At 38.1% G+C, this 13,765-nt stretch overlaps 3 protein-coding genes and 1 long non-coding RNA gene across 5 annotated transcripts in view; 1 reads left to right on the top strand and 3 right to left on the bottom strand.

Moving 5' to 3' along the window:
* Positions 1–2,815, bottom strand: part of LOC106171495 (protein YIPF5) — a 33,846-nt gene extending 31,031 nt beyond the window's left edge. The window contains exons 1-4 of the mRNA XM_013551871.2: positions 2,642–2,815; positions 1,816–1,933; positions 682–854; positions 157–191 (exon numbers count right to left, since the gene is read on the bottom strand). Of these exons, the coding sequence (XP_013407325.1) occupies positions 157–191; positions 682–854; positions 1,816–1,933; positions 2,642–2,720 (405 nt within the window). The 5' untranslated portion in view covers positions 2,721–2,815. The remainder of the gene's footprint in view (positions 1–156; positions 192–681; positions 855–1,815; positions 1,934–2,641) is intronic.
* Positions 2,672–5,326, top strand: LOC106171496 (large ribosomal subunit protein uL6). Its single transcript, XM_013551873.2, has 5 exons — positions 2,672–2,750; positions 3,287–3,340; positions 3,548–3,753; positions 4,344–4,557; positions 5,144–5,326. Exons 2-5 carry the CDS (start codon positions 3,295–3,297, stop codon positions 5,245–5,247), a joined length of 570 nt encoding a protein of 189 aa, XP_013407327.1. The 5' UTR covers positions 2,672–2,750; positions 3,287–3,294; the 3' UTR covers positions 5,248–5,326.
* Positions 5,327–6,841: 1,515 nt separating this feature from the next.
* LOC147763128 (uncharacterized) lies at positions 6,842–9,767 on the bottom strand. Its single transcript, XR_015333511.1, has 3 exons — positions 9,628–9,767; positions 8,945–9,055; positions 6,842–8,606 (listed from the first exon to the last, which is right to left on the bottom strand). It is a non-coding gene; the product is annotated as an uncharacterized LOC147763128 (long non-coding RNA).
* Positions 9,768–10,211: 444 nt separating this feature from the next.
* Positions 10,212–13,445, bottom strand: LOC147763127 (uncharacterized). Of its 2 annotated transcripts, XM_087009167.1 has the most exons (4): positions 11,949–13,445; positions 11,377–11,616; positions 10,438–10,613; positions 10,212–10,385 (listed from the first exon to the last, which is right to left on the bottom strand). In XM_087009167.1, the coding sequence occupies exons 1-4, from the start codon at positions 11,981–11,983 to the stop codon at positions 10,372–10,374; spliced, it is 465 nt and encodes a 154-aa protein (XP_086865293.1). In that variant the 5' UTR covers positions 11,984–13,445; the 3' UTR covers positions 10,212–10,371. The 2 variants fall into 2 exon arrangements, 1 of the variants encoding a protein (XP_086865293.1); XR_015333510.1 differs by having other exon boundaries at positions 11,014–13,428.
* Between the last annotated feature and the right edge of the window lie 320 nt (positions 13,446–13,765).

Here is a 13,765-nt window from a genome sequence, read left to right as displayed (position 1 = left end):
CATGCAGGCCTGCAATGCAAAAAAATGCATTGTAAAAATCTACAAGTAAAGAAAACAGAACAGATGTATCAGGTGAGCTTGACACAATGAGCTGTACTTCAAATTGTGAGCGCTGCAATCATGGCACAACTAACACAATCACAAGATGTGACTTACCTTCTGCACAATGTGATCAAAGTTTAGTCCAAGCTCTGAAGGGGTAAAAAAGTTCAATTAATTTGTCATATAGAAAAACTAGTTACCCAATTACAAAAACTCAATTAAAAAGCTACAACTAACTGAATTTACATGGTTTTTCATGTACAGGAACTTGTGCTTCCCTTGAAGAAAATCAGAAATCAGCACTCCAATATTACGTTCAGTCTACATTCATACTTGATCTAGTGTGCGTCTGCGTAAGCGTTTGTCTGTGTGTTTGCGTGTGCAAACTTGCATGCGTGCGTGCATACACAAATGAATGTGGGGAATACAAGCATGTAAGTATGTGCACGCATTTTTACGTGTTCATTCCTGCATGTATGAATGAAAATGTTAAGGGTTACCAATATGACAGTACTCAAAATATATAAATCTATAAGAAATTACACTTGAAAACATTTTGAATTGATATATTGAAATAATTAAAAAATAGACATCATGATTAATGCATAGAATTGGTAAGTGTCTGAATGTTCCCCCTACCTTCTAACAAAGGAGGTTCATTCTCATAGTCCTCGGGTCCCCCTGGAGCTGTGAAAGAGGCTGCAGGATCAGGGGTCAGTATGGAGCCCATGTACTGACCCTGGGGGGAACTGACCCCTGGGTACTGGCCACCCTGCTGACCATAGCCTGAGTAGTCAAACTGACCAAATTGTCTGAAATAAAGTGTAAGAATGCAACAATACAATTATATGTACGGGGGTTTCAATTTGAATTACATGATACACTTGTAATAGTATTTCTGTACAGAAATGGAAGTTATCTTTATTCCTAAATGATGCCTAAAGGTATGAATGACACTTGCACTGACATGAGAATGAACTTGTAACAATGTTTAAAATTCCCTAAATAAGTCTATTATATTTAAATTAAACCAATATATTGAATGATTCAAGTAAAATACCTCTACTGCTGAACTTGATATTAACAATCATTCAGAATGAATGCATTAAATGACTATACTCTTCTTAGTCTTACACAGAGTATCAATGGTATTATACCACTACTTCACTAGGTCTTACACAGAATATCACAGTTTTATACCATCACTTTACTAGGCTTTTTGGAGAACATCAGCAGTTTTAAACCACTACTCAGGGATGCATTTAGGCCGTCTTCTGGGTCTTCCGGAAGACGGTCAGATTTTCAAGTTTACATTGACGGGTATCTAATTTTTTCTGTTGGAAGACGGTCAAAATTGGAGGATGAATCAACAAAGATGATTTGGAAGACTGTCAGTAAATAGCTCTGGATCCGCCCCTGCTACTCTACTAAGCCTAAGACAGGGGCAGATGAAGGCCATCTTCTGGGTCTCCCAGAAGAGTGTCAGAATTTTTCAAATTTACACTGAAAGGCATGTTATTTTTTCAGTGGGAAGATGGTCAAAAATGGAGGATGGATTAACAAAGATAATTGGGAAGACAAAATATCAGAAATATCTCTGGACCTGCCCCTGATAGAAGCAATGGTATTATACGACCACTCTACCAGGCCTTTTATACTGGGCATCGATGGTATTATACCACTACTCTACTAAGCCTTAACAATGCAGAGTATCAGTGGTATGATACTGTACAGCTCAGGTTGAGGCTCCACTTATGACAGCTTTATACTCACTGCTCTGGCGGCATGTCTCCCATATCATAGCCAGAAGTCTGCTGCTGATCATAACCAGAGTAGTCAGCTTGGAAGAAGCCATCATCTGCCTGGCCAAACCCTGACATCTTGGTAAGAGCTGGAACATTTAAAAAAAGCTGCGTTCAGTGTGAGGCAGTTTTACTATCAAAATCAGCAGAAAGCAAGGCAAAGTGAGACCCTGTTGTATCTCATGCATTGCTGCATTGCAATAACCTAACAATAAATTTTGACCTATTACTGGTGTAAATTAGTAACTGGAAAAAACTCAACCAGAGTATCAAACATGATTGGAAGGGGGGGGGGGGGGAGGGGAAGGAAGCTCCTGGAACTCATTTATCCCTTTTCTCATATAAAGGTACGGTATGATCTTAAACGGGTTGCTGATAGTTCTGAATACTAGTAAACATCTATTTAATCCACCTGGTATAATAATACATGTATATATTACGACTTTATATAATTAATAATATTATCTACCATCTGCAAATCATTTTGGAAGTAGTGCTAGTGATAAAGTGACTATCACGGGACTAAAATTAATAAACTAAAAAATCAATCACCACAGTAAAAATTCTTAATTTGGTTAACTTATAATCAAGGCAACAACGGTCGCGCCTACTTCAGAATTTTTTATGTGTAGTTTGACAAGACTGACACTGACAGCAGGGTATACCATTTTTTCCTGTTTACTTGGTTATTCGGAGCCTATTTATGCGTTTAACAGATTTTCTAGATATAAATATATTTACAAGGTTCTAAAAACTAATTTAAATTACTCACGATCTCCGTTGACGATATAACTTACCACAGAAGTATAATTTAGCGGCTGCTTTCAACGTGTACCAATGGCTACGTAGAAGTACAATTCTTCCCACAATGCCCATGAATTTCCTTTTCCGTCGGCCATACTTCAGGTGGGAAACTTTCGTGAACTGAGTAAAACAAATCCACCGAAATCAATCCTTTGTCGTCTTCATCTGCCTAATTTTTTTCTATGTTATAAGTCATAAGCAAAAGAAATTCTTTCCTATCGATGGTTGTGTGAAATTTATGAAGGAAAAGGAGGTAAAACAGTCTCAATGTGCCATGAACGACAACAGTAAGGCCGTCATCCTTCTATGGCCACATAGTTGAACATGTTTGCGTGATTAAACGATTATGTAGAGAGGATCATTATTTCTTTACTTCTCATTTTGTTTTTCTTTGATTTTTGAACTATGTGGTTGGTATTTTTGATCTTAAATGCACATTTCGAGGTATTGCCAGTACAGAACTTTAGCCCACTAAAGGGACGGACTCGTGCATGACTCCCCCCTCCCCCCCTCCCCCAGTTTGAGATCTTTTCGTGCAAAGTATTTAACTTAATCTTAGTTGTGAAAATGTAATTTTCAGATCTCAGTATTAAAAACTTTTTGCAAGTGACTCAATCAAAATCAATTCTTCGTTGCAGCCTAAACCATGAAGACGTTGGTTTCAGGCCAGTTTGTCAAAATCCCAGATAATGGTAAGTAGTAACAGTGTTTAGAACAGTAATGGTTAATGTGTCCTTATCAATACTTTAACACTTCCCAAACCCACCATAATAACATCTGAATACATACCAGTCGAGCTATATTTGCGTAGTTTGTGGATGGGTGTTTCTTCAACAAAAGTTGGCTCTTGATTTACAAAAATGATAAGCAATTCAATGGTGCCATGTGTTGTATTCTAGTGGAGGTAAAGGTCCACTCCTGCAAGGTAATGGTGAAAGGACCACGTGGCACCTTGCGTCGTGACTTTCGCCATTTGGCAGTGGACATGAAGCTGGTCAGCAAGTCCCTCCTGCGTATTGACAAGTACTTTGGTACCCGCAAGGAGCTGGCAGCAGTCACCACAGTCTGCTCCCACATTCTCAACATGATCAAGGGAGTCACTAAAGTAAGTAGTCACATCTTAACAGGCAGTGTGCACCCTACATGTAGAACATGTTCTGAGTGACCACAGTGGGCTTGACATTTAGATTTCAGTTTATTCACAGCTTTTTTGGCAAACATGTTCTACTCCCCCCTGTACCTTTGCTCGCGACACACAAGCGAAGGCTGTGCACTGCTACACCTAGTTATCCTTTTTGAAACTGTAAAGTGGTATTTGGTAAGGTTTTATGGCAAAAGTCTGCTTCAAGTGCATTTTTAAGATATTAATACTTCTAAATGGAATTTATTATTTGTTATTCATTTTATCCTTGTTTTAATTATGCTTGGTCAGTTACTGTCATATTTTATAAAGATACAGGTAAAGTTGAGGATTAATTGGGTACAAATGTGTCGGTGTCAGATTGCATGATGGTAAATTAGTATAAACAAACATTTTCATAAACGCAATATCAGATCCAGGTACATAATTTCAGTATTTATTTTTTAGCAAATGCTCTTTAGGATAATTTTTTGAACTATTTGATGCATTAGCAAATTAGATATCAAAAATGTCAAAGATATTTCTTTAAGGACAAGTTGTGTTTTCTTCTGCAGGGTTTCCAGTACAAGATGAGGTCTGTGTATGCTCATTTCCCCATCAACATCAGCATCCTAAATGGAGGCAAGAATGTGGAGATTCGTAACTTCTTGGGTGAGAAATATATCCGAGCTGTCGCTATGCAGCCAGGCGTGATATGCACTGCCTCCTCGGCGCAGAAAGACGAGTTTATTCTGGAAGGGAATGACATTGAATTGGTCTCAAGATCAGGTAAGGTTTAAACCAGAATACTAGGTGTTGTATTGGAGATAGTATGGTTGGAGTGGTGAAGGGATGCTATGATATATAAGTGTAATTAGCTTGAAGTTATGTTTTTTTTTTTCTGGTTCTGATTGTACATTACCACTGCTTCAGTAGTGTGTTTTGTCTGAGGAAAATGTTATCCTAGGTTACAAGTATTGATAGAAAGTTACTATTTAAATTAATTTTATATGTAACTGAAAAAAAATCTCTGTAGGGGAAATAGGGGACTTGTTTGTTTCAACTGGGAAGAAGAATCAAATTTTCATATGTATATGTACACAAATTAAGAATCATTGAATAGCAATTGTGGTGCCTTTTCTGTTTGGAATAAAACTATCAGGTAGATTACTTTTAAAACTTGTTGCTACTATTCAGTAAGAATTGTCTATTTTAAGAATTTAGGACTAAAATAAAACCAATTTCTGTAAAAGTCACAATTTCCCCATTAAGAAGATAATCAATAATGAAACTACTAAAATGCAAAGGATTTTATTTTTGCATAAATAATATCATAAGATATAAGAAAATTTATATTTTATTTCTTTCTTTTCAGCTGCCTTGATCCAGCAGTCCACAAAAGTGAAAAACAAGGATATCAGAAAGTTTTTGGATGGTATCTATGTTTCAGAGAAAGGAACTGTTGTGAAGGATGAATAAATTAATAACAAAGTGAAGTGAATCAAGTGTTGTAAAAAAAAGAAAAAAGACTATTAAAGAATTGTGTATGGAAAAAATATTTTCGTTGTTTTTCTGTTTAAAGGAAGCTTAAATAATTCTTTGGCTTAGTCGGTTAGTTACCACTGGACGTTGAATTATGTCAGAATTCTGACTCGGTGAAGGCTTTAATGCACCAGACAATTCCTACAGCACAAGGTATTTTCCAACGTTGCCCAAAATTCTGCTGGTGCACACTTGAGGCTTAAAGAAAATATTAAAAGGATAATAACTCTTCGTATGAAATCTATATTTCACAATAAAAACATTGTGAATAACTCATAGAAATATAATATATTCTGTTTTACGACGAAAACGGCAGTTATAGCTATTATTCTGATATCTGAGCTTGTCTTCAGACCACGTGACATCCATTGATGGCTATACTCTGTTATAATCTCTTAAGAGATTTTAACAAAAAACCAAACTTTTTAGAAAAAAACCAGGGACTAACTTTGAATGTAAAAATGGATTCATTAACCATTGGTAAGTATGGGAAAATTGTTGTTTACTCCAGGAAAATTCATTTTTGGGCTAAAACCAAGAGTTATTATCCCTTTAAGGTTTCTTTTACTCCATCTCTAGAAGATGAGTAACGTAATGGAAACTGCTTAAAAGAAGCTATAGCTGTGTTATGAGTACAGCACCAAATCTTTGCTGTTTTCTGATACATCGTTTATGTGGAGTCGACCATTAAGTTTACGGTTAGTAGATTATCGGGAAAAAATTGACACTAATGCCAATGGTCCATCATTTGGATATTTACCTATAGAGTAAACATGGTCCATGTGTGAAAGTTACACTGATGGGTTTGCCCGCCAATAATAAACGCTCTCAAAGTTTGTAAAGTTTAAACGGCGTAATGCACCAAAAAGAAACCAGGTTCCATTTCTCATTTAAATTCACTTAACCCAGCACGTAAAGCAAGATTTTTCCTTAAATTGTTTTCAAGTGCAAAACCCCACGCTAATATTCCCCCTTTGAAGTTAGAAATTTGACTAGCTGAATCATAGTTCTAAACCAACCAAGTGGCACCGTTCGTCCTCCAAAATACCAAACTTTTTAATTTTTCGGGGCCCTTGTGTGGGCCCCTTACCCCACGCCAAGGGGACCGGGGGTCGGCATCTAGGAAATCTTGGATCCGCCCCTATATATATGATGTACCCCTTCACTAACATCAAAAGGTGTTGGGTTATTACATCTACAGCGGGATATATTTATTATGTAAGATAGTCGATTCTAAAGGCTCTAGTTATGCCCGGAGAAAAAGTTTTGAAACACCGCAGTCTTATTTCCAAAACCAAAAATCAATTTTATTACCTGGACATTGCCTAGTTTTATGGAAGAAATCTACGTGACAATAATCCCCAATCTTATATTAAGTTTAAGGGAGATGGGGCATTTAAAAAAAGTTAATTTCGACTAAGTAACCGAGCCGCGTGCACAGGCATTCAACACCATTAAAATGAATTTGCAAGTCGGGTGATTATTTTTCAATCTGTGCACGCCTTCCGTTTTTTTTTAACAAAAAGAAAAATTAGAGAATATAGTTTTATTCAACTATTATGTACAGTAACATTAAATTTCGAAAGTACTTCAGTAATCATTAATGAATGATGTAAACGCAATTAATCAATAAATGGTAGTACCCGATGCCCTCGGACCGTGGGGAAAACCCCGTCTAAACCCTTCGTGGGGAATGCCGGGAAAGTGCCCACGCCCGGATACTTCAACCTTTTTAAGGTCATAACTTCAGTTTTTTTTAACTAGCACGGCGCCATACAGTTCATAAATATCGCCCCGTTTCAGACAGCATGGTGCAACTGAATCAACTTTCTCGTGGCTACAAACTGTTCTCTATATACACTATACTGGTACACAAGATGAAGCACAAGAATTTACCAAAGAACATGTAATTCTTACTGAAAGCGGTACTGAAGACAATTAAGACATTTACTAGTCTTAACACAATTAAACTGAGGCTTATTTTAACTTCATCTAGGGGATGAAGTCATAAATGAAGCAACTCGATCCTTTTGCAACTGAAAGCATACATCAAAACTTGGATATAGTTTTCTCTCATGATAAAATATATAAAAGTTCAGGTAATATGATTATTACCCAGACACATCAATGATTGAAATTAAACTTTGACATATAACTGAATAGAAATTTCTCAAATGTAATTTTGCCCTGAAATCACAACTGTATGATACAAGGAAAGAATTAAAGCAAGTTTGCTTTGACATATTTCATATTCCACATCACACTGTATGACCGTCCATGAAAATTTCAATATGAATTTTTTGGGTCCGGAGAAAAAAGGTGCATGTCTGATGAACTGGATATATTTGTCAACTATAACACTTGAGAAAATCATAATATTAGTAATATTAGTAATGTGCTATCCTCAATCTTGAGAGACAACTGTGTGCACCCAGCCATCCCTCACGAGGAGCTGTGTACAAAAATTATAATGAAATATTTTCTCAAACGTAAAATATTTCATTATAGATTTTGCACACGCTATCAATGTAAAACCTCTTCATGTAAAAGTATTTACATCAAGTCGGATTTTACAAAGATGTGAGGGTTTTAGTTGAGGTAAGTGTGCGGATTATGATCTTCTCAAACGCTATACTGACGAACAACTCCACATCACCAAAAGCACAAATATGAAAAATGACTACATCACTAATATTGAAATAAAACACAGACGACTACAGGACAAGTGGTGGTAATACCAAAGCTTTGCGAGCGAAAACCTATCTGCATTTAGAATGTGGATAAAGCAACTGGATATTCTATTTTAAATTTTAATAACAACTGTTAAGGCAGAAAAAAAATTCACACAGAACCACAATTCATCTTATTCAATTGAGCATTTATGGAATTATGAATGATCATACTGAACTTCAGTTTTCTCTTAAGCTATTGGAATAAAATGTTTCACTGTCATAAGTAAAAAAAATAAAACTTACTAAATACAATTAGACCCGACTCATTTGTGATCTATGAAGCGCAAATATTCTCAATATATAAAAGACTTGAGTACATTATTAGATTGCATTCTTCTTATATTCAATGAATCGCTCTTCTTTACCATTCCACATTCTCTAAATTTTTTCGCAGACAAGCCGTGTCCTTAAAAACCAAGACTGCTAGGACGTCCGATCATCAATGAAAGTGGCTACAGGGGCTCGTTGCAAGCGCCTTTAAGTGTTTCGCATCTTGGACAATTGGGCTAGGATTGATGGTATCTGCGTTCGGGCATTATTTCTGGAAAACTGCCCATTCGTAACCTACAAATGAAAAGTAACAGGTTCACACAAAAGTATGAAAGTAACAGAAAGCTTGCAATAATTGCAACAAAGAACATGTATGTCATTGGTAATTCATACCGTTATTTCTGATATTTTGATGTTTCATAATACTTTGGTTCTTGTCACGACTATTATTTTATTCTATTTTATTATATTTCTATAACAACACAAGAAAACCACATTATGATTTAAGATAATGCTAAGATTCTACAAAAAGAAAGTGACTAGAAAATAAGAGGGATAAAGGAAGGAATACGATGAATCACGAAAACGCCTTACGATCTGAACAATGTAAACAGATGAAAATACATGCTCACCTGTACGATGGTCTCTTAGTACCACAACAGCAGCACTTGGGGTGAGGTTTGGGGGTAGTAGCTCCTTGTTCTTGACAACGCAACTTATATCGCATTGCAACTGATGAAGATCTGAAAGTTGGCCGATAGGATCTCAAGATATTTTGCATTAGTGATTTCTTTCTTTTTTTTTGAAGTTTGTGACAAATTAAAAGCTTTTGACCACTAAAATGAGTTTTTTGCACGACTTATTTTTCAAGTTTGTGACAAATTGAAAGAGCTTTTGGATTCTAAAATGTCTGCTAAATGAATTTCCTTGAAATTTAGGGCCTTAACAATGCTATCAACTTATCTCACCTCAAAATATAAATTAACTTTTAGCATAAATTAGTTTTTAAGAATTATGAGTAGAAGCTTGCTTTCTATCTATCTGACTTTACTTCATTTCAAGGCACGAACAAAAGTGAACTCTACCTAGTTTGTTTAATTTCCATAAAGTGTGTATTTAAAGCAGTCTTCGGCATAAACAGTTCACTTAAAATAGTAATTAGTTTTATTAGAAGAATGAAATTGCAATCGTTTGATACCAGGAATAACTCTGGACTACTCCATTTTAATCCTTTTGGTAAAAATTAAAGACTAACTTTAAAGAAACTTTTTTCATGAAACCAATATCAGTAATCTTAATGAGAAGCAATGAGTACCTGAGCCATGACGATTTCACCAAACTGTGCTCTTCCAAGGCAAACCCAGCACTATCAGGTCATTGCACTTCTTGCTGTCCAGCCGCTTTGTTTTCACGCTGCGGTTCTCTAGGGTCTCATCTCCATTTCTTTTATTCTCTAAAACGGTAACACTTTCTTATTATTATTAAGACTGTTTATTGAATTACCAACCCTTTGTTGTATCAATATGTCTATTTTCTGTGTAATCAGTGACTGAATTTCTAATTGTTCGGACATGTAGATTTGTCAGAATGTTTAAATTGATTATTTGGCCATATGATTTTTTTTAAGTTTTCAAAAGAGCTTGATTTGATTTAATTTTCAATGTTACTGTTACATCCCAATTCTAAAAATGTCAAGGTCTTGTAAATAATAATATAAAAATGTAATCCAGTCCAGTTTTATTAAAATTTGTATTCGGACCAGTGAATCCTGACTCAGACCAGTAGTTTTTAGGAAAGTTGAAGTTCGAATGGCCAGTAAGGAGAAAAGTATATGGCAAAGACTGCAACTGAAAAAAAAATTTAGTCTATTTCACTCCGCAATAACACGGGTTACTTTAAGAGTTTTCCATCTCAGTGAAACACCACATGCCTTTGACGCTTCAGCAATGCAGCCACCTCGTAGACAGACCATGGCAGGACCCGCTGGACGCTTCCCCATTGCAGCCACCTCGTAGACAGACCATGGCAGGACTCGCTGGACGCTCCCCAGTGCAGCCACCTAGTAGCAGCCACCTCGTAGACAGACCAGGGCAGGACTTACTGGACGCTCCCCCAATGCAGCCACCTCGTAGACAGACCTTGGTAGACTCACTGGACGCTTCCCCAATACAGCCACCTCGTAGACAGGCTAGGGCAGGACTCGCTGACACCCAGGATTGTTCTGAGTAGCTTAAGCGTAGATGTGGCCTTCTATTTGCAGCTGTCAGTGGGAGCTCTATCGGGAATCGCCATAGTCGAGTTCTGTTAACAAAAAGAAAAACGGATTAACGACTTTTCCTACCTATGTCAGCACTCTGCATTCAGGCTTACCTTAAAGATGCATACAAAGTCAATTTTTTGTCACAAAAACCAACCAAATGCCAGCATATAGTTTCAAGTAGTATAACTAAGAGAATTACCAAAAGGCATTGTTTAATTTTACCCGAAAATGATGTTTGAACAGATTTTTCTGCTGGCATTCCAAGCTGTATGTCAATGGGGCAGCAAAGTTGGTCACGGAAGTAGGTTAAATTTACAACCATAAATTTAAAGAAAGGAGCAATCTAAAGGTCTTTAATGGCTGATTGAGTGATCTATTAGTTTATCCCTTGGCATGTCAAATTTATTTGAGTCATATAAGAATCTAGTAGAAGTGGTTTACATGTGTTACTGGGAATCCACGCTCCACCGATGCTCGGTTCGTATGTACCATTAAGGGATTTCCATCTCGGTGGAACACCATATGCCTTGCACGCTTCCCCACTGAAGCCATCTCGTAGACAGACCATGGCAGCTAGGAGTCGCTGGACGCTCCCCAATTCAGTCACCTCGTAGACAGCTAGACCATGGCAGGACTCGCTGGCACCAAGGACTGATCGAAGTAGCTGAAGTGTAGACGTGGCCCTCTTCTCCAGTTGTCAGTGGGCAGTGGGAGCTCTATTGAGAATCGCCATAATCGAGTTCTGTTGACAGAAAGAAAAACAGACTTTTCCTACCTATGTCAGCACTCTGCATTCAAGCTTACCTTAAAGGGTTTTCCACCTCAGTGAAACACCACATGCCTTGGACGCTTCCCCAATGCAGCCTCCTCGTAGGCAGACCATGGCAGGACTCGATGGACGCTTCCCCAATACAGCCACCTCGTAGACAGGCTAGGGCAGGACTCGCTGACACCCAGGATTGTTCTGAGTAGCTTAAGCGTAGATGTGGCCTTCTATTTGCAGCTGTCAGTGGGAGCTCTATCGGGAATCGCCATAGTCGAGTTCTGTTAACAAAAAGAAAAACGGATTAACGACTTTTCCTACCTATGTCAGCACTCTGCATTCAGGCTTACCTTTAAGGGTTTTCCATCTCAGTGAAACACGATATGCCTTGCACGCTTCCCCACTGAAGCCATCTCGTCGACGGACTATGGCAGGACTCGCTGGTACCAAGGATTGATCGAAGTAGCTGAAGTGTAGACGTGGCCCTGTTCTCCAGTTGTCAGTGGGCAGTGGGAGCTCTATTGAGAATCGCCATAATCGAGTTCTGTTGACAGAAAGAAAAACAGATTAATGACTTTTCCTACCTATGTCAGCACTCTGCATTCAAGCTTACCTTAAAGGGTTTTCCACCTCAGTGAAACACCACATGCCTTGGACGCTTCCCCAATACAGCCACCTCTAGACAGACCATGGCAGGACTCGCTGGACGCTTCCCCAAAGCAGTCACCTCGTAGACAGCTATACCATGGCAGGACTCGCTGGCACCAAGGATTGATCGAAGTAGCTGAAGTGTAGACGTGGCCCTCTTCTCCAGTTGTCAGTGGGCAGTGGGAGCTCTATCGGGAATCACCATAATCGAGTTCTGTTAACAGAAAGAAAAACAGATTAATGACTTTTCATACCTATATATATATAATGAAAAGAAACCTGGAATACATGGAAAAATATGCAATGACACTACAACAATAAAGCCCACAACAGCAGAAAGCCGATGATGTATCCTGCGAAGATTCCTGAGCGACGATTCCTCGAGGAGAGAAGCGAAGGTTTTAGCTGGCCAGCTTTGAGAAACGTTGGATCCATCGTCCGGACGACTGCGTGTGAAAGAAAGGACATGTCGATGAGCGATGCGTTGACTTGGGACGAGGAAAATATTCGGAGAAATGTGAGTCGACTCCTGCGGCCTTTTTGTTTGATACAGGGCGCAGTACATGGCATCCTTCTTGTTGCTCCAGATCTGTCTTCCTTGAATGAACGCAATTTCAAAATTTGGCGCTTTTATACCTTCAGTGGTATAAAGTCACATGGTGGCGTTCCTGGTCAACTTGTTCATAGGGGGTGGCGTTTGATAGTGATGCCCATAATTGATTATAATATCTTTTTAACATACACATATTATTAACTATTTTTTATTTTGATTATTCTGTTTATCATTTTATTTTATAATAAGAGTCAAAAGTAAAAAGCAGTGACTTCGAAATGCACAGGCAAAATTGATGACAATTTCTGAGCAACATACCTTCTCCCCAAAATTGTGAAAGGCCCGATGTCCGTTAAAATGGAACAGGTAGCAGTGAACTTCTCGCAGGCCACTATAGAACGTGTGTATTCGAACACTGATCCAAAATGTGGATAATGTAATAGGGCGTAGGGTGACTGCATTTTCGAGGCAGCCTGAGGGAGCATGATTGTTTTGATTGTAGTGAATTGTAGTTAGTCAGTTGAAAGTACACTGGACTAAGCATATACAGCCACTTCAGTATCCTAAAACATATTTTGAGTTGTTTTTTTTTTTTAATGAAAAACAAGTTATTGTGAATTTACGAAACGAAAGAAAGCAGCAGTAAGTCATGTGAAATATCTTGATTAACTTGTACCAGGCAGTAGAAACAAATGGATATTTTTTGCACATAAAAGGTCTACTGATATAGGTAATAAATAACAACGGACGCCTCCATTCATGGCTTCGGGTTATCAGTACTCTGATGCCAGTGGCGAGAGCAGAGAGAGAAAAAAAAAACGAAAAAAATAATGAATGAGACAATAAGATGAATATTGAAATTAAATATTTCTCATTTATACGTTTACTTTATCCCTTTAAACATAAGTTGAAAACTGCACTTTTTAATACGCGTTTTAACATTGTTATAAGTCTGAGTGGTCACTGGCCTTCTTTCACATCTCCCTGGCGATCACACAACCTAAAGCCTCGATCACAACCGGCCGTACGGGCTCTTACGGGCTGTTTGCGTCCAAATTTTGCGCAGAATCTCACGTCCCACGCAAGTCCTTCTTACGAAATTTGGAGTTCGCAGACAGCCCGTAGGCACGTACGGAGGATGTTGGACATGTCCAAAAGATTCTACGAATAGCCTGCGAACAGCGAGGCCGCAAGCGTAACTTGTTCCTCTCGCACGGAGTTAGCAAGAG

This window comes from Lingula anatina, chromosome 3, assembly GCF_051362555.1.
Source record: "Lingula anatina isolate TDL-2025a chromosome 3, LinAna3.0, whole genome shotgun sequence".
Lineage (NCBI taxonomy): Eukaryota > Metazoa > Brachiopoda > Lingulata > Lingulida > Lingulidae > Lingula > Lingula anatina.
Note: the sequence above shows the minus strand (reverse complement) of the source record. Positions and strands in the feature narration are given on the sequence as shown.